The following is a 21,246-nucleotide window of genomic DNA, read 5'->3' on the forward strand; positions in this document are numbered from 1 at the left end:
TATATTAAAAACCATAAATATAGAAGTGTAATCAAGAAATAGCCAAGCTATTATATGGAAATCTAATACAAAAAAATCAAGCTTTAAAAATACTCTGAAACTGTATTGCCTTGTAATGAACAAGGCACTATTCCATATTTTAGTGAAGTAGCTTTATTTAGTTATATTTTCTGCATTTTCTTTGTCAAACTCAGCACAGCTCTTCTGAAACTTCACTGGCTGTAGCACCTATAGATTGTTTTTTTTTTCTGTTATTATAAAAGACTACATAAACCAATCATGGAAAGGAAAAAAAGAGGAAATTCTATTTAGCCTATAAATACATTGTATTTCTAGCAATATCCAATATCCTAAGTTACCTGTGAAGAAACATTTCTGGCTGAAATTAGTGTACTAATACTGTGGCTCTATTCATAGCAAACATGTTATCTTACCAACATGCTCTATGCCTTTTTCCTTGTTAATTTACAATAATATAACAATAGTGCAACAACTAAAAATGTTTACTGTATGTTGAAGAATACTTGTCCAATAAAGTATAATTATTATTCTGTATACAAATGCGCTTGCAATGCCACTGTATTGATTATAAGTCTTAGATGGAAAAATATTGAACAGAAAATGGAACTGTTTTTTTTTTTTTACACTAAATGACTAAATGAAATGGTAAGTAAGTAATAATGTTTAAACTTACCATGCGCTTTATTAGAGCATGTCTAACAGTTGTAATGATGTCTCTAATGAAGGGCCAAAAGACAGTCAAAATCAAGCAAGGGCAATCCATATTCTGAACAAAGGTTTGCACTACACGAGGGTGAAAACCAGGAAGCTGACACACTGAACTTGGTAAACAAAGCTTGTACTTAGCAACAATAAATTGCACTTTATTGACTTTGCAGTGCCACAAAGTAAAAACAAGGTATAAATAGATAAGCTAATCAAGGATACATTAAGGTATCCTGAACACATTTGTGTTATATCAATTATAAGCACATGATGTGTGTCACTAATGAAACCATAATCAAAAGGAGGGCCTTTCACAGACAAATTCTGAAATATAGTCAGTGAATTATAACTAGGTTTATTGCAATCTTTACAGAACTTTTTTAATTACCATTTAATAGAATTATTACAAGTATTATTTGAATAATAAGTAAGTGAAGGAATTGGTGCTATTATTCCATTGTTCTTACTGTCTCCAGGCTGGAGGGAAGCACTATCACCCTATGTGTGCTCGCTGTGCACGGTGTCAGATGATGTTTACGGAAGGAGAGGAGATGTACCTGACAGGTGAGGAAAGAGTTTAAACTACAGTACAGACCAAAAGTTTGGACACACCTTCTCATTCAAAGAGTTTTCATGACTATGACTATGAAAATTGTAGATTCACACTGAAGGCATCAAAACTATGAATTAACACATGTGGAATTATATACAGTACATACATAAAAAAGTGTGAAACAACTGAAAATATGTCACATTCTAGGTTCTTCAAAGTAGCCACCTTTTGCTTTGATTACTGCTTTGCACACTCTTGGCATTCTCTTGATGAGCTTCAAGAGGTAGTCACCTGAAATGGTCTTCCAACAGTCTTGAAGGAGTTCCCAGAGATGCTTAGCACTTGTTGGCCCTTTTGCCTTCACTTTGCGGTCCAGCTCACCCCAAACCATCTCGATTGGGTTCAGGTCCGGTGACTGTGGAGGCCAGGTCATCTGGCACAGCACCCCATCACTCTCCTTCATGGTCAAATAGCCCTTACACAGCCTGGAGGTGTGTTTGGGGTCATTGTCCTGTTGAAAATGTGGTGTGTCCAAACTTCTGGAAGGTGTGTCCAAACTTTTGGTCTGTACTGTAATTAAAAGGCCACAAAAATGTCATCTGTTAGCATACATTAGAGATTTCTTCTCTTACACTACAGTCTCTTAAAAAATAGAAGGGTCTATGGATTTTTTCCTGGTCCTTAAATAATTATCATAATTATCATCCTATCCTGAGTGAGAAATTTCCTGTGTGAGAAAGATTTTCTTATAGCAAAACTTTTAACTTGACCTATAATCATAAAATCATAACATCACATATATTATTAGTAAGGTGAAAAGCTGAAGCTGATGCTAGACTTCTCCTGTTTATGGTCATAGTATCTGCTAAATAATATCTTATTCAGTTTTTTCCCTTATAGACAGTGGTGTAGTCTACGTGATATGCAGGTATACACCGTATACCCACTAGGAAAGGTCAAGGATATACCTACTTAAAAAGCGTGAGGATACGTAACAATATCGTTTTGTGACAGAACTGTCATTCATAAATTCACCCTGTCTGTGTTGCGAACACAGACTGTGGTTGCGATTGCGAATCACTAACGTTTTTGGACCATTGGGGCTTTCGTGAATTGGGGAATCCTGAGGTTGTGGGTTTGAGTCTCGGACCGGCCACGACTGAGGTGCCCTTGAGCAAGGCACCGAACCCCCCAACTGCTCCCCGGGCACCGCAGCATAAATGGCTGCCCACTGCTCTGGGTGTGTGTTCACGGTGTGTGTGTGTTCACTGCTGTATGTGTGCACTTTGGATGGGTCAAATGCAGAGAACAAATTCTGAGTATGGTTCACCATACTTAGCCGTATGTCACGTCACTTTCACTTAAATAACATGTAGATGCATATTTTATGCATTAGTGAGTGTGGTGGTGCCTATGGGGTGTCACTCTAGGATGGGTGCGTATGAGGCTGGGGGGGATCACAGTATACTCACTACAAAAAAACTAGACTACACCACTGCTTATAGACTATCATTGACATAGTTTACATTAACTTTTCCTTGGAGGTTCTAAGTAAGGAATAACATGACAGACTGTGCTTTTCTTCAAAAATAATGCATCCCAAAAAGAGAGTAATGCAGGATGAAATGCAAGTAAAGAAATTGCATTATTTTTGTATAATAGAACAGTCTGGTGTTATTCAACTTATACCACAGCAATTTGCCAACAATTACAATGGTACATTTATTAGTATATGACATGCTGTGCATTTTACTGGTCTATACTGTAGTTAGATTTAATGTTCTTTCTGTTCTCACTTATGTTACAGCTGCAATAAACAACAATACATTCTCTTTCTCTATTCTAAAACAAACTTAAATTGGTTGAGATGTTCTGCATAATGTTAATTGAGTGACAGCAGTGACACAAAGCACACAAAGCGACAGCAGTGACACAAAGTCAGGATATGATTTGTCCTTCTCAGGTTCTGAAGTGTGGCATCCTGCATGTAAGCAGGCGGCACGAGTAGAGAGGAAGCTCAGAGTGAGGCGCATGTCAGAGACATCCATCTCTCCCCCAGGTTCCAGCATCAGTTCACCAAGCAGAGTCATTTGTGTAAGTGTATAATTGCTGTTTGTCCAGTGTAGGAATTTTCATGTTTATTTTAGAATTTCAGTACAATACAAAGATGTACATCTTTAAATGATGTGCAAACAATATTTTGTAATGCTAAAAATAACAGAAATGCAAATACAGTCAGGAAGGATCTCCAGCAGCTCCTTATATATATATATAATATATATATACATATACATATATATACTTTATAATGACAACAACTGCCTTCAAGATAGGGAAGATTGGATATTCTAAATACATTTAATGGTGTATTTGTGTAGGAAGCCGTAAACAGAACTGGATGTAAAATCTAGCATAAAATGACATGAAAATATTTTGAAGAATTAGCAGCTCAGCTTGCTATAGAAGATGGCTAAGATTGAACATAGTAACATGGACAATCAGCCCCCACATTTGTGTGATGGAAAAGCAATACTTACGCCAGATATATTTATGGCATATTTTAAAATTTTTTGGATTATGTCATGATAATCACAACCACGATTTGAGTTTGGTGTTCTTTATTTGCTATGTGGGGAAAAAACATTGGTGGCGTCATGAGGAGTGAGAGCTTATAGAACTTTCAGACTCACTACTACAATGAAGCACAATGTTGTTTTTGACATTAGCATTTGTGTTGTTCTCATTGCATTTTGATATGTGTGAGTATGTGTATGTGCGTGTGTATGTCTGTCCTGTGTCCCTTTCCTCAGGCTAGAGTGGAGAATGAGATCCTAGAGTACAAAGATCTGGCCGCATTGCCTAAGGTTAAGGCCATTTACGATCTGCAGAGGCCTGAATTCTTATCCTATGAGCCATATTACAGGTTCCACTCGGACGACAGGCTAGAGCGCCTCAGCTTCGGCGAGGTACTGCCCTAGTGGCACTATAGCTCTGTGCTGTGTCTCTCCCCAGCATGCCACGCGTATGTGTAGACCAGCTAACCCAAACTAGTTTAGCTTTCAGAGTCTGGCCCTGTGTTCCCAACATGCCTGTGTCTCGTCTGTGTGCCTGTTCAGTGCTTGCTGATTACCACAAAGGCAAAGTTGATAAATGCATGTGTTCTTTTCACTCATATCTGTGGAATCTGATTCACCATATCTGTGTGTAGAGAATTCTTTTTAAGTACTTGACTCTCGGCATGCACTGGTATGAAAGATCTTGGTTCCTCATTTCTTAAATTTAGAACAGATAATGTTTCATCCAACATCCCATTATGCCCAATATGAAAGGTTAAAGATTGCAAGACGAGAAGTATACCCCATCATTTTAATAGAAATTTGTATTTAAAAAGTTCAATTACTATGCAAATCTTGATAATGCCACAGCCATCCATAGGACCAAGAGGCCAAAATTTGCCATGCTGTCAGGGAGGGAGACATACTCTCTCCCACATCAATTACAGTGATACTAGCCAATCATGGGTGTCTGTGAGTGCATGTGTATGGTAGATAGCACTTTCCAAGTGTGTTAGCTGCCCCGACGTTGCATGAGCAGCACTTCAAAAAGATATGTTTGGCTGACTTCATGTGTTTCAGAGGAAACAGGTGATAGCCTTCATGCTCCATATAGCTTTTATTTGATAGGAGAGACCAAAGTGGAGGGCAGGAATTGGCTATATTAGAGAGGAAAATAATTAAAAAAAATTATAAAAATATTGATTTTAGAAATCACTTATTTTAAGTATGTAGTTGCTGTATTATGAATATCTAAAACTATTTTATTCTATCTGTTGCTTTAGATTTTTTTTGTCAGCACTTTCCAAAATGGTTCATTTTAAAATAATTCATAACTTAGATGTTGTGTGTGTGGAGAGCATCTGTTCTTGACAACTATGCATCTTCAGCAGAAGAATTTCAGTATTTGAGTACATCAAAGACAATGCCTTGCAGTAGTCTTTACTACTTTCATGCTGGTGATGAATGCTCCTTCTATCTACTGAAGATTTTTGTACCACCAAATTTTCCAATGTGAGTGAGAAATTGAGTCTGCAGTGCAACAAACATGTTATTTAATGATGAGGAGATGCAAGTGTAAGTATTAGCTAGGTATTTATCCCCAAAAGAATATCTAAAGAAAAGCAGTCTGACACAGTCATATTAACATTTAGCAGGTGATTTTATCTCATTGTCTGTATGACTTTTCGTCCTCTTTCTCCTCGCCTCCACAGTCACTGGGGACACTATCCCCTTATTCTCAGGTAATAAACTTGCCTTAAAATTTCTTTTGTTCACTAATACAGAATAATCTCAAGTACACTTCATATTAATATGAAGTAATCAGCATACCCTGCTTTCTCTCTTTGTTTGGTCAGGACATGTATGACAGTGTGGATCTAAGGCAGCGGAGATCCTCCAGTCCCGGCTATATTGATTCTCCTACCTATAGCAGACAAAGCATGTCTCCTGTGCTGCCCCGGTCCCCACAGCACTACTACAGATATGGTAAGTCTCTATTGAAAGCTCCTGTGTATGTGTGCATATGTACTATTGATGAAGAGTACATATACCAAATATATAACCTGCATCTTGAAGGAAATCTGCATGAATTATTGTTGCAGAAAACAGGATAAGCATGTTAATTATTTCTCCTGGAATTGTCAATCAGCAGTACATGGATGATACATGGATGGCATTGAAACAAATAACAAACATTCCATTGCATGTTGCGTTTTCTGTTTATTTTGCTATATGAGACACAGCTTTCCTGCCTTTACTGAAATGCATACCATACTATCCCAGGTTATTTTTGTGAGCAGAGGGATTGCTGGCTCTGTGCTGCTATAGGGTGTTTAAGAGTAAAGTGAAAAGAGAGGGGTGATTTTTTTCATTCATGCTCTGCTTCTGTCACTCTCATTGGCTGGGGGTTTGACACAGGCACTGAAAGTGGCAGGAGCTCACCCTATTATCCACAGCTGGAGGGCAGGTCAAGTACACCCACTACAAATCAAGCACCGAAGCATTTCCATGTGCCAGGTATGCTACAAAGCTACATCACTGCTTTTAAAGCCCCTGCCAACAGTTATAATAGTTATAACAGTGATAATGTAATGAAATCTTTGTGATTCTGAAGATCTATCATTCAATAAGCATGTCCAGTGGTAGATTCAAGAATTATATACCCATAACTTCAATTTAATTATAATTTACAAAAATGTTAGAAAAGCCTATACAATGACAAAGCAGAATTTTCCCAATGCATTTGTCTTGAATCATAGGATATTGTGTACATGCAGTTTTTCATGAAGTGAAGCAATTTATGAAAATAAGTTGACAGTGGCTTTAACATCATTCACAGCTTTTACCTTTTTATTCATCATGCTGAACCAGAATGCTATTAAGCACCCACTGATATGGCTCTTTTCTCAGCTGTCCAAAGTTCTTTCTGAAAACAAAAAATATTCAGAGGGAATGCACATAATCTTAAATCATGTTTCTTTTCCTTTTCTTCCTCGGTCTCTCCTCTATGTTTCAACTCTCACTTCTCTTTTTATTCTCAGCAACAGGAGAGCCTAACATCTACCGGAAGCCTCCCATCTATAAGAGACACGGTAGTGTTCTCAGACCACCCTGTTCCTCTGTCTTGGCTGTCAGCCATTGGGAAATGTGTACTTGATTTGTGTTAAATATTGAAAACTAGGATGCAGTTTCACAAAGTAGTAAAGTGTGTTTGAAGCAGAGATAGCTAGTACAGTACTGAGGTTAGCTTTCCTTCTTTAGCATACATTGAATATTGGATTGACTTGAACTGAGTATACTGGCAACTGCAACTGACCACAAAACCGACATAAAAAGGGCTTTCTGTAGGAGAGTAAGCCTTCGACTGATTTATAGAATGATTTTTCTATAAATATAATGTAAGCAAAGTAAATATTTCTGCCTCAGTTTGATTTATTATGGTCTTCTTTAAGTTTCCAAAAATTTGTGAACCCATTTTCTTTGAACAGCAGTAACAATGCATTGTTCCCTCTTATTTGCATGACACTCTGTAGAGTGTGTACAGATGGGTGACAAATTAAAGGGAAAAAGACAAATGATAACTCTTATGTTGGTGGCATTTTGCCAAAAAAAGGTGTTCATCCGCTTAGCCCCTTAGTGGGAAGGGCAAATGTAACACAAAGTTATTCTGATTCATTGCCTTATCCTATGCTGAAACATTCCTGTCCTGATGCAAGTGGTCTTTTTCAGGATGATTCTGCCTCATTCACTGGTCAAGAGAGTTTGCTAAATGGTTTAATGAGTATATAAATTATGTAAATCATTTGCTATGGCTTATTTAATCTCACCCCAATTAAACACTTATGAGAGATTTTGGGCTGCTGTATTACAATGCACTCTCTACCACTATCAAAACACCATCCAGGCAATATATTTTGGAAGTATGGTGTACACATCTCCAGTACAGTTTCAGAGACGTATAGAATGTGTGCCTCTAAAGATAATTTCAAATGTTTTGGTGCCCCAACTCCTTAGTAAGACACTTTAATTTTCCTTTAATTAGTCCCCTGACTGTATGTATTCTTGTGTGTGTGTAGAGCTTACATAATAAATGTTTCCAGCGAAAGCTTGTGCATGATGTAAATGTGCATTGTCAGTACAGGCTTGTGAAATTTTATTAAGATTGAAGACCAATATACTTGATAATCAAGAGCTTATGCAGAAAGTCAGATGGTTATCCATTGATTGCGTGGCTATGCATTCAAAAGTTTAACCGATTTTAATCAACTATAAAAAAGATCAAAGCACTTCAGGAGGTCAGAGGTACATTCTAGCTAGATATTGTTTTCAGAGGCTGATCACTTCTCTTTTTTTATAGAATAAGAAAATTTTCAGAGACATTGACGTTAACCAGCCACAATCCTTACCTTTATGATGGTTCAGTATGATGCTTAAGTTGGTACTATCATGCAACATCATAATTTATGATGTTGCAGCCATCTTTTAGATAAAATCACTAAAATCTGTTGGTCAGATGCAACTAGCTGATCTGTATATTGTGTGTTTATAATTCAGATGGATTTAAGTTTAAACTGTAAATGTAAAATAGACTAGAATAGACTAGAATGAAATAGAAAAGAAAAGAAGCACTGTACACCAGTGCTACGTGATACGCAGGTATACGCCGTATACCCACTAGGAAAGGCCAAGTAAAAAACCCACTTAAAAAGCGTGAGGATACGTAACGATATTGTTTTGTGACAGAACTTTCATTCATAAATTCACCCTGCTCTGTGTTGCGAACACAGACTGTGGTTGCGATTGCGAATCACTAACATTTTTGGACCATTGGGGCTTCCGTGGCCTGTGACCTGATCTGACGGCGGTCTTTTTTGGCGCAAATTTGAAATTAACCAACTAATGTAAAAGATGAAACAAAAGCAGACTCAAACTACACTCTGAGTGTTTTCGGAAGCCTGCGCCTAAAGCTACAGCAGCTTCGGGTGACATTTCACCCACTGCCGAGTACAAATGTATTTGGAAAGCTTTGTAAACTACCAGTTCATTCAGTTCATAATATTCTGCAATGAAAGAGTGTTGATGATAGAACTGAACAAATGTTTATTGTTCACTCTTAAATGTACACTGAAAATTGACAGCTGATAAAACCTGTGGTCCAGGTCCCATATGCATATAACATTCATTCATTCATTCATTCATTCATTTTCTACCGCTTATCCGAACTTTTCGGGTCACGGGGAGCCTGTGCCTATGTCAGGCATCATCAGGCATCGAGGCAGGATACACCCTGGACAGAGTGCCAACCCATCGCAGGGCACACACACACTCTCATTCACTCACACACACACACTACGGACAATTTTCCAGAGATGCCAATCAACCTACCATGAATGTCTTAGGACTGGGGGAGGAAACCGGAGTACCCGGAGGAAACCCCAGAGGCATGGGGAGAACATGCAAACTCTACACACAAGGTGGAGGCGGGTATCGAACCCCCAACCCTGGAGGTGTGAGGCGAACATGCTAACCACTAAGCCACCATGCCCCCCATGCATATAACATTTAAGGCTAAATGTAGCTCTTAAAGGTATAGTTCACCCAAAAATGAAAATTGTGTTATTTCCTCACCCTCAATTTGTTCCAAAACTGCATGAGTTTCTTTCTTCTGTTTAACACAAAAGATGATATTTTGAAAAATGTTGGCAATCAGACCAGTAATCAGTTGGCAGCACCCATTGAGTTTCATAGTCAATATTTTTTCCTACTGTGAAAGTCAATGGGTGCTGCCAACTGTCTGGAATGTTGTCTGAAAATTGGAATGTTGATAACACATATGCAGTCTTTAATAATGCTCTAAATTACATGTAGTTGCATATTTTATGCATTAGTGAGTGTGGTGGTGCCTATTGGCTGTCGCTCTAGGATGGTGCGTATGAGGCTGGGAGGGGGAAAAGAAATCACAGTATACTCACTACAAAAACCTAGACTACACCACTGAATAGAAGTCATCTATGCATCAAAATAATGTCTTAATATCAAGATATCAGATCAGATCGGAAAATGTCCATATTAGTTTGTGCTTCCAGGAATGATATAGTTACTTAAAATCAGTTTTTACAACCATGGTGGGCAGAAAAGCATTTCAGTAAACAGAAGACATCTATATTGAGTTGGGTGGATTACAACAACAGAAGTCCACATTGGGTTCTACTCCTATAAGCAAAAAACAGGAATCTGAGACTATCATAGGGACAGGGTTATCAACACTGGACAGTTGAAGATCAAAAATAAATCACCTAGACTTTTTCCAGAATTTAACTGTCTAGTTTTTGGAAGTCTTCAAGTTACGATAGCCTCAGATTCCTGTTGATAGGAGTGGTATCTGATGTGGTCTTTTGCTGTTGTAGCTCATCCACCTCGTATTTTGAGACTTATTTGAACTAGTAAAGACTTCCAGTCAGCTCAAACTAGTCTAGTCATTATGTTTTTATCTATTCAATTCAATTCAAGTTTATTTGTATAGCGCTTTTTACAATAGACATTGTCTCAAAGCAGCTTTACAGAACATAAACATAGAGCAGAAGGTAGACATAATTAATGATAAAGGAAAATGTTTTTATCTCTCATTATTAAGGTGCTTTAGGCTACAGATCTTCACACAGGATGCTTTTTGTTTTTCACATAATGTTGTGTGTGTGTGTGTGTGTGTGTGTGTGTGTGTGTGTGTGTGTGTGTGTGTGTGTGTGTGTGTGTGTGTGTGTGTGTGTGTGTGTGTGTGTGTGTGAGAGTGAGAAAGAGAGAGAGAGAGAGAGAGAGAGAGAGAGAGATCACATTTCCCATTCTGATGTTTGATGTGAACATGTTTGATGTGAACATTGACCTTGATTTATTTGCACTGTGCTGCTGCCAGATTGGTTAATTAGATAACGGGATGTCCAGGTGTACCTAATAAAGTAGACAGTGTATAATTTTTCAAGTCACAGTTTTCTAGGGTTTAGGAACTCTTAACAGTCACCCATGACTTTATATTTACTGAGGTACAACTACTGTATAAGGAGGCCTAATTCAACAACATACAGTAGGGAACCTTAGAGAACAAACAATTGAGACAGATGTGCGTTGACCATCATAAATTAGGCAGTAGCTATTTAATTTAGTAAAAAAAATACTATAATTCTAATCATTCTAATAATTCTAATCTTATGGCAATAATTAAGTTTGAACTTTCAAACAGAGCTAATTAACCTACCAGGAAGGGCATAGAAGTGTATTTTTTCCACATGCACATTGAGGATATTTTAACAAGCAACAAAATTATGGCATGCCAGAAATTATTCTAAGCTCCTGAAGTTTATTAAAATGTACTTGACCTTTGCCTGAAACCAGGTTCTATGGTACAATGACACATAGTAGATGTAAAAGGCCATCCTTTTGGTTTCAATCAGAAGGCTATTCAATACTTGTTAATTTTTTTTAGTGGCAAACAGTAATGATGGGAAAGTGTACATTGCATTATTTCTATTTTCAGTCACTATTAAAGTTCAGCATTACATATAAAATATTTACAGATTCCATATTGTTTTTAATTTTGAAGTCTGTTATGTGCTTTTTTATTATTGTTAATCCTTTTAGTTTATTTTTGCTATTTTTTACATATTTTTTGATATTTTATTTGTATTATTGAACTTAATATTAACCTGCATAATTCTATTTTCTCATGTGAATCGATAACCAGTGTGATCCAAGCTATCCTTTCATCCACCTTGCTTGTGTTGGTCTTAAGTCACTTTTGTTCATGAGAAACGCCGTGAGATTCTGGATTTCAAGAGTGTCGACTTTAGGTCGTGACTGACTTTCGCATTATTTTAAATTGTATGGTGTTTTATGCTGACATATCTTGTAGTATGACTGAAGGATAACCTAGAACAAAAATAATTCAAGAACAATTTATTATATTAGGGTTTTTTTTTTTTACATTTTTAAAATTGATTAGGGTTTTATTAATCTTGTATTGTGGACCAAGCTAGCTGCTCACACACAGATGGATACACACAACATACATATGCAGAAAAGCATGAATGCTAATGAGAAGATGCAATACTATAGAAAAAGATCTATTTCATCACAAGCCTGTAATGAATTCCTCATACAGAAGTGTTTGTTACCCATATGGAGGGCAGATGACAGAAACAGATTTGTGAAACAGAAAAGTTCCTTCCATTATCATATTTACTGTATGCTAAATACATAACAGAGATTATTCTGTTTTACTTCTGTTTCTTTCGTCATCATTTGGGTACCAAACTTACCTCTTACCAAATGTTTCTGATAGGTTGCAAATAATTCCCTTTTTCTGTTTTTCCTTTTTAATTTTTTGGTCATATTAATATTCCCTCCATACTACATACTGATGCACTTTCCTCAATCAACCATGTACTCTGTAAGTATAAATTACCCTTCAGTTTACCCCACATACTGCACCTGTGTGTAATTTTCTCTGTCATTATATTATGCTTGTCCATCCTTCTACCATTGTTTTTGTGTGTATGTGTAAAGTCAAATTATCAGTATAATTTGCTAATGTCTTTTATTCAGTTGCTTTATACTAAAAAGAATAAACAAAGAGTTATTAGTCTTGAGTAAAAATTAAAAAGCCATTCAGCTATTTTCTTGCATTGTCTAATAATATGCTGGGATAATTTTTCAGAGCAGCTTAGCATGAACAGTGGTCAATTTAGCTAAATGTAGTCATTTGAGCTTTTAGAATTAGGGCCATTCTTCACTCAAGATCAAATAATGCCCTTTTTCTGACATACTCTGCTTTTTCTTGTCCATCTGGTTTGTGTAGTGTTACCTGTGAAGTTCAGGATAGCATATTTTTTTGATGGAACATACATAGATTTATTCTGATGATCTATGATCTATGTTTTTTCCTCTGTGCAGACAATCATGACGCAGCTACAAAGAGCAAGACCAGCGAAGATATCCTCCAGTCGTCTAGATTCTCAACAGCTTACTCACCCGAGCACTACCAGCACTCCCAGTCTGATTACTTCCAAAATCCTGGCTCCCCTAAATGTAGGTAACCAAATATGTGCTTGGCTAGCATTTGCTGCTATACTAAACTGAAAACCAAACATATGGTTTACATGAATTTGAATTCAATTTGGGTTATGTTTTTTATTAGTTACTTTTTTGTAACCCCGGAATTCATGAAAGATATGTTGTGCAAATGCCATGTATGTGTCTTTTTTATTTTTCTGTGTCTAGTTTCCATGATAGAACATCATGCAGAATCCTAAAGTCATTGTAGATTATAATTTTAAATAAAGTTTAGTGACATTGCTTAAAATAAAAGCACATCTGTTGTGCACGTGTATTGGACACATCTGCATCTACAAATTCTCTAGAAATGCTACTAGTGTGAATTAACTTTAAATGTGTAAAAGCTGGACAAATATGAATAGCAGTTGCAATATCGAATGTCAAACATTTTATTGAAATGTGGCTCAGTTTATCTTTGCCAGTAGTGTACAAAGTTCAGAGGACCGCAGTTTTATAGTATAAAGAGATTATACTATTATACTTGCAGAGTATGGTTCACTGTTTCAAATCAACTTAAATCTAAATGGGTATAGTGAGACATAGTGATGTGATGTGAACAGGAGTTTGTTTTTTCTCATGTATACACACAGTCTGTTTCACTCAGTTAACCAAAAGCATTTCTGGATAAGCTACTTGAATCTTACATCCAGACATTTAACATCTCTTCCCTCTCACACAGCTTTACGTATTCCACGAAGAAGATTCTCATCAGGGGGAGAGGAAGATGGGTGGAATTTTGGTCTTCAAAGAGTATGAAACGCTTTATGTCTGTCTTGTGCTGTCTTATTCCAACAATTTTTGAAGCATATACTACATTCTATGAATCATGTTTTTAAACATTGTTAGAATTGAACTCTGTGGTAGATTTATAGTGTTTTTCTTTCCACTTGTAGCATGAAAATTAATTCTATCACCCTTTTAGATACAGGGTGGGATTGGCAGGATGATCCTAAAGGAAGAGATGAAAGCCCGCTCTGGTTCTTATGGCAACGATCCCTGGGGCAGCACACGGAACTCCCGGGCTGGGAGCAAGGAGACTCTGCACACTGCCAGCTACAACAACAGCATCAATGGCAGTAAGTACTGCTGGTGTCTTAAAATCCAGGTATCTGTATAAGTAGTATAGTTCAGAAGTTATTTGCCACTTAGTTCTGATTAGGTCTAATGAAACTTCTGCAGATGTCACAGACTACTAATAGACATTTAAATAGACATTCTGGCTTTACAAGGAGTGCTTTTGAGAAGACATTAGCATAAAATGCAGCACCTCATATTTCACAAATGTTTTGAGTTATACCAGTGTTGAGTTACACTAGTGTAGATTTCCATTGTTGTGGAAAAAGCCCAATTCTCCCTGAAGGTCTCATCTCTAGCCACAAGCAAACTCAGGGGAGAACCAGCAGATAAAACACAAGCAGGGCAGTTTGTAGATTATCAGTTGTAATAATATTCTAGTCACAGCAGAATACAGCTCATGGTGTTATAGTTAATGTTATGGTACTAGACTCGTACTGGATCTCATTACATCTGTGAAACTGTGACACATTAAAGTAAATGCATGATACTTTATGTTTGTGAGCAGAGCAGTGTTACTGCAGTGCAGGTTTGAAGTGTCTCTCTTACAAGTAGAAATTCAGAAGCCAAACCCATCTCCACAGATGCACACTCTTTTAGTCTGTTTCCCTTTCTATCACTGCCTCTCTATTGTTTTCTATGTCTCCCTTTCCCAACATGCTGTCTGCACCTCCTTTGTGTCTCACTCTGTTGCTTTCTCCTCACATGCATATGCGACCCGTTCCTCATTTCTATTTCTGTGAGCCTCATGGGAAAGTGCATAAAACAGCTGAATTTTTCCCTTTACCCTCTGCAGTTCTCACTCTCTCTTCTTCCCCCTCCCAAAATGATGTCATGACACCTGAACCGTGTCACTTTCCGTTTGTAAATTTAGTCTACAAAAATCAGGCAATACCAAAAGCCAAATGCAAAATCAAGACTTGGTGCAGTATCAGATGTAGACACCATCGTCATCATCAAGGTCTACTGTGGCCATTAGGGCATAATGTTGAAGAAGATCTTGAAGAGATTTGATGTGAGGATTTACTCCATTGCTTATAGGAAGGTGCTCTGAGAGGTCTTTGCTGTGTCAGACTTGGCCACTTTGGCCTTGTGAGGATTTTTGCTTGGACATTCACTGCCGAACATTAAGGAGCGTTCCAACATTGTATTTTCTGTCACGTGTCTTGTCACACTCACCCGATTGTAATTGGATTAAATATTATATGTATTATACATTTTTTCCTCTTCGTTGCAGTGAGCTTCATGGGATCCTTGTCGTTTGTCGTCTTTTATGTTCTTGTTTCTAGCTATCATGTATTTATTTTCCCTGTTTTGTGTTTTGTTAATAAACCTCTGTTTTTATTTGTTTTCCCTGTGTTTGGGTCTGCTTTTATCTCCGCCAACTCTGACAGGCCTCCATGTATTGAAATTATCATGTTGAGGAAACATTTTGGTAAGGTCACCAAACATAAGTAGTCTATTGTTTTTTTCCCTGTGTTTCTCTTGGAGCTGTCTGAGAACTATAACCATGTCTGTGGTGCTCTTATAAATTCTAAGACTGCACAGGCTCTCTGGGAGGAGTTTGTCTGCAGTGGTGGTACCAGGCTCTTGAGGAGTACTCTTGCAGGGATTTTTGTGTACCTGCAAAACTGAGTTGTCCCTCAAATATGGGAGCAGTCTGACTTCGATTGTTCTTGTATAGGGTGATGATGACCAGATCACAGAGGTCCTGTGGAAGCTTGCCTTGTTATCCATTAGCACACAAAGAACTCATGTCAAGTTTTGTTTGTAGTGCTGGACCCAATACCGATTTTTGCAAATTTCCAATACCATTTTTGCAAGGCAGTCCATTCTTGGCTTCTGAAACTTGGCTTGTTCTGTCATTGAAGTCACCAAGGATAATAACCTTGACATCGGTGGTGGTGTGCCACACAAGGTTGCACAGATAAATATAAAATGTATCCTTTAGGGTGTGCACAATGAAGAGTATGAAATGCTGCATTTTTAAATATGGGAGATGCATGGTATTAGTGACCTGTTGGTAGCTTTTCAAGTTTGGTGGCAATGGAATTTCTAACTATAAAGACAACTTTAGAAAGACATCTATCATTCTCTGGTTTGCTTGTCTTGCTTGCTAGTGGGTATAACTTGTACCTTGTTCTTGTTCCTCTGGGAGGCAGATTTCACTGAGAGCAGTGATGTCTACATTTAGCCTTCAGACTTCATGGGCAACCAGTTGGTTGCAATGTCTTAATGAAAACAGGAGGACCAACAAGAAGGTGTTTCTATGGGTGCAGTAATGTGGAAGAGATCATTATCACAACCTGTCTGGTTGGCCATATAGTTCCCATGTGGCAATCGCTTTGCCAGGAAAGGAAAGGCAATGTTTTGCATTTACACTTTTTTCAGGGTAAGGGGAATATCCAGCCCCGAACTCACCTCTCCATACCATAAGGGGAAATAAGTATCTGATCCAATGCTGAGTTTGTATATTTGTGCACTGACAAATTTAATGATCAGTCTAGAATTTTAAGGGTAGGTTTATTTTAACAGTGAGAGACATGTTAAAATATAAATGAACTTGCATTTTAATGAGTGAAAAAAGTATTTGACCGCTTCGCAAACCATGAATTAGTAATTTGTGAACTTGGAAAAACATTGTTGGCAATCACAGAGGTCAGATGTTTCTTATAGTTGACCACTAGGTTTCCACACATCTCAGGAAGGATTTTGCCCCACTCCACTTTGCAGATCCGCTCCAAGTGATTAAGGTTTCCAGGCTGACGATCGGCAACTCAAACCTCTACACATTTTCTATGAGATTAAAGTCTGGAGACTGGCTAGGCCACTCCAGGATCGCAGTGTGCTTCTAATGTGCTTCTTCTTAAGCCACTACTTTTCTTTGCCTAGACTTTCATTCAAGTGAATACCAAGATGATAAGTAGCTACTAGGTACTGTATATGTATACAATAATGTGTTTGTTCTATTATTTTCTGAGCAATGCTATCTTTTTTAGTAGTGGGAAAAGACATGTACAGTATATAGTGGGTGTTCCCTCCATACAAAATCAGTCTGGTCTATGCAGAGTATCTTAAGATGAAAATTGAGTTTAAATTGCAACCACTGCAAAACTTTTATATGAATGGAATTGTTTTGTATTTGTCATTACATTATGATCTGGATGAATTGCATTTCAAACTGGTATAGAGACCATGGTGAAGTGCCACATTTCTGTGTTTTTTTTTTCAGCTTCACAGGCACTCTATCCATCTGAAACTGGTGAGCAACTTCATGCATCTTCCCTCCATATCTGTTTAATTAAAATTAGGCTTGAGGTAGCAAGAATTTAATTGGAGATTATTAGAATGCAAGCAGGTCATATGTAAATATCTCAGTATAAGTGTTCATATAGGGCACCCTTTTGGGAATATGGGAGTTGCAAGCTTAATTAAGAGTTGTGTGTGTATCTGGAAGAGATCTGAAATTGGCATTACCTTTTGGAGCATCTGCTCACTTGCATTAAGACAAACTCCTGCTGATCTGCATGTCATTTTGTTTATTTTATGCTATTCTCTTTTTATCTTTTCTAGAGTATATATCAAAATCAGCCTCTTTACCAGGGTATGGAAGAAATGGACTACACAGGGTAATACATTACAGCAAGTGAATAAAAACAACTGCTGGTTGGAAAATATTTAAAACTTTATGAAGTCAAGCTGACCTTGATTGTCTGACAATAATGTTTGTTTTACAGCAACAAAACACAGACTACTTCCAGTATGACAGTGGCAATGAGGTCAACTGGGGAATCAGAGGTTAGTTGTAGCACTTTTGCTGTGGTGTTATCTATGGAGATAGATCATTTTTAATTTTATTTAAATTTTATTTTAATTTAATTTTAATGTCATTCCAATCTACACAACATTCCATGACAAACAGCAGCTAACAGAGTGTTTATTTTCTCTTGCATGTTATTTTTCTGATTTTTCTGCAGAGTACAAGGTGAGTCCTAAAAAACAGCCATCATAAAACAGATGCAATCTGTAAGCAGTAGTTCTGATCAGAAACCAAAAAAAGAGGTAAATTGCAGTATTTCAACAGGATGAGCTTAAAGCAACATCCAGCTATTTAAAAGTGAAATAAAAATTAAAGAGAATGTGGAAATCAGGTTTTCCTGTCATAAGGTCATGGGGATTCCTGCCTAGTAATTTCTTCCATGGTCTCATCAATGCGGCTACAAAATACAAATCATATTATCATGTAAGTATATTAATCATATACTTACCTACTTACCTAAGATCTGTAAGAAGAAAAAAATATTTTTAGTTATAATAACATTTTGTGTAAATATGTGCTTAACTAAAATGACAGAGAAAAAAAAACACGGACAAAGGATGGGAAACAGAACAAGACCTACAAGAATGGCAGGTTAAAAGATGGAAAATTTCCAAATGCAGTGCCTGTAAATAGGAGGCAAATGTTTATCTAACCTGTATTAATGTACATTATTAATGTACAGGAATTAATGTACATACATAGAAAAATTTATATTTACAGCATAGGCATTATTATAAACAGCTATATCCTGTGTTATCGCTGTGATCTGTCCAGTTTCCTTTCAGTCACCTCTGGTAACAGGTTTTAATAATAAACTTAATAACTTAACAATAAATCCAAAACATCAAAGATAATCAAATTAATATTATTAAAGCTCATTTACATTATTTTACTACTATATGCAATATTTTAAGATACTCAGCATAATTTGTATGTATTAAAATGTGTAAAAATGCAAATAGTTAGAAAATCTACTCAGTATTAATTCACTGTAATAAGTGTTAAGTTAAATTAAGTTAAGTGTCAAACTATTGTATGTGAAAAAATGTGATTTAATTTCAAATATTTATATGTAAATTGCAGTAAAATGTTGACAGCCATAGCTATATGATGAACAATAGTACTTAGGTTATAGATACATATGATAACCACTGTGTTTTTAAACAAATTTTAACCCAAATTTACCAAGGCTGCATTAAAAATACAACTTGCTAGGCCAAAAGGGCATGCATTGGATATAATGAACCATCTTACCTTCCTATGCAACTCCTCCTACAGGTTTACCCATATGAGGCACTAATTGTGACCACCAGGGGGCGTAATAGGCTGCCAAAAGACGTCGATAGAGCAAGACTGGAAGTGAGTCATTAAATTATTTGCGCAATATATTATAATATAACATAATAGTATTCATTCATATACAGAAAAAAATATTCTGGGTAAGGTTGCATTGGATACAAAGCCTATACTGTGAATATATATGCCATGTGAATTCAGTATTTTACAGGGACTATTTATTTATAATATTTTAACACAAACATTTGTAATCCCATGTGTCTTTTAGAGGCATCTCTCTCCTGAGGAGTTTTACCAGGTCTTTGGTATGACCATGGCTGAATTTGACCGACTGGCACTGTGGAAGAGGAATGAGATGAAGAAACAGGCTAGGCTATTCTAAATGTTCCTGCTCCCTACAGAAATAAATAGAGCCACCTGTCCAGAACCAGCTAAAATGATGCTACCCTTTTCTGGCCAAGTGAACAACAGAAAATCCTTGTGCTGCTGAACATGTGCCAGGCACATATGTAGTATTAACCAGGCCAAGATCATTGAGTGTAGGAAATAAAAAAGAGAGCAGCAGTCAAAAATAAAGAGGAAAGCTAGATGTCATGTTAGATTCTCGTTGATTTAATAGATTTTGCTCATTTCTTAATGACAAAAATAGAGAATCAAATGTAAAAAGTTGGGAATTTTGCCTTATATTTTGTGTTAACATATGCACCAGCAGAGTGACTAGAATGTAGACACTATATTATTAACATAAGCTAAGATTTTTTTTTGTTTCTTTCTTGTATACTACACTTGTAAACTAATATTTCACTTTATGGACCATTTTTAACTTACAATGAAAATACATAATTGAGTAATAATTAAGGTTAATGGAAACATGCTAACTTTTCCATGAAATGAAAACCAAAGTTTCAGTACTATGTGTGATGAACAGAAAAAGTAGGGATTGAATACTACCCATGCTATAGATGATTCAAAGTAAGTCCCAGGCTTAAACACTGAATGTAATTTGATTCTTTCAACAAATATGGTTATTTAGTAACCTGTCTAAACAATGTGTTGAGCCATCCTTAAGAGTTTTGTAATGGTAGCAGTGATTATCAGTGGCTAGGTCATTTGTTTATAGGCTAATTTAAGGAATAATCACATGCACTAGCAAAGCATTAAAATACATCAGAAGAAATATAAGGGTTTATGGTGCAATGTTTAAGTTTCTCTTTTTACTATTTTATTTCTCTGGTGATAAACAGAGTGTCTGTTTACTGACAATTAAATGTGTCTCTTTTTAAAACAAGGCATGTGACATTTTTTGAGCATCAATCTCAGTTGTAGAGTTTGGGTTTATTGCGTTAGGGTGTTATACCATATTTATTCACATTTCAAGCATGGTTAGCAATTTTGGACAATCACTTGGGTCTCCAGGAATGTTATTTTACTCAAGGATACATCTCTCGCAAGAAACAAATAATTTACCTCTAGTGCACATAATTGGGACCTAACAGTGGAGTGTATTACAGCAGGATAATTGTATAAATTGTGCAGATTATTTTAGATTTGGACCACACAAACCACCAGATGAAAGCTTTCTTGTTTTACACCTTTGCTCTTGTTGGATGTTTTTTGTTTATATGTTTGTTTATTTGTGTGGTCTTTTTTATTTGGCCACTGGTATGTGTTATGCCAACTTAAGAGTAATCAGTAGGAGAGTGAACATATTTTGTATTCTTTCTTTTTTAAACTATCTAGTTAACTTTATTTATTTGTCAGCAGTTTCAACAAGTTATGTAGCTACCTTATATTTAAATAAAGCTGGTTTACTGGTGTATTTTTGATTTTGTTTGCAACTGAAAAGAAGAATTAACTTTGAGATTCAGAACACAGGTAAGTTAGTTTTTTAAATGAAGTTCTGTCAACCCCGGATTACCACCTGGAGTGTTGTGAAACAAATGCCAATATCACATTGTGACATATGACACATTATTTGTAATAAATACCACTGTTTACCCAGAACCTTCTAACACAGCCAGCTCATCCACATTGTTGGTTACCAGGGTTCACAAAACTATAGTTAATATAATGCCCTCTAAAATTATGGCTTTTTTCAATACTTTGAATAATAGTGA

At 36.6% G+C, this 21,246-nt stretch overlaps 1 protein-coding gene across 12 annotated transcripts in view; it reads left to right on the forward strand.

Annotated features, from left to right (window-relative positions):
• ablim3 (actin binding LIM protein family, member 3) overlaps positions 1-20,417 on the forward strand; it is a 46,211-nt gene extending 25,794 nt beyond the window's left edge. For 4 of the 12 annotated variants that reach the window (XM_027136062.2, XM_027136063.2, XM_047802642.1 and 1 more), the window contains 16 exons: positions 1,203-1,290; positions 3,243-3,373; positions 4,090-4,245; positions 5,547-5,576; positions 5,691-5,820; positions 6,253-6,351; positions 6,876-6,926; positions 12,778-12,912; positions 13,619-13,689; positions 13,862-14,015; positions 17,246-17,275; positions 17,587-17,642; positions 17,751-17,811; positions 17,991-17,998; positions 19,112-19,192; positions 19,398-20,417. In XM_027136062.2, the coding sequence (XP_026991863.1) occupies positions 1,203-1,290; positions 3,243-3,373; positions 4,090-4,245; positions 5,547-5,576; positions 5,691-5,820; positions 6,253-6,351; positions 6,876-6,926; positions 12,778-12,912; positions 13,619-13,689; positions 13,862-14,015; positions 17,246-17,275; positions 17,587-17,642; positions 17,751-17,811; positions 17,991-17,998; positions 19,112-19,192; positions 19,398-19,511 (1,395 nt within the window). In that variant the 3' untranslated portion in view covers positions 19,512-20,417. The remainder of the gene's footprint in view (positions 1-1,202; positions 1,291-3,242; positions 3,374-4,089; positions 4,246-5,546; positions 5,577-5,690; positions 5,821-6,252; positions 6,352-6,875; positions 6,927-12,777; positions 12,913-13,618; positions 13,690-13,861; positions 14,016-17,245; positions 17,276-17,586; positions 17,643-17,750; positions 17,812-17,990; positions 17,999-19,111; positions 19,193-19,397) is intronic. The other 8 variants (XM_027136064.2, XM_027136065.2, XM_027136066.2 and 5 more) reach the window with 8 other exon arrangements.
• Positions 20,418-21,246: the final 829 nt, after the last annotated feature.

Source organism: Tachysurus fulvidraco, chromosome 17 (genome assembly GCF_022655615.1).
Source record: "Tachysurus fulvidraco isolate hzauxx_2018 chromosome 17, HZAU_PFXX_2.0, whole genome shotgun sequence".
Taxonomy (NCBI): Eukaryota; Metazoa; Chordata; class Actinopteri; order Siluriformes; family Bagridae; genus Tachysurus; species Tachysurus fulvidraco.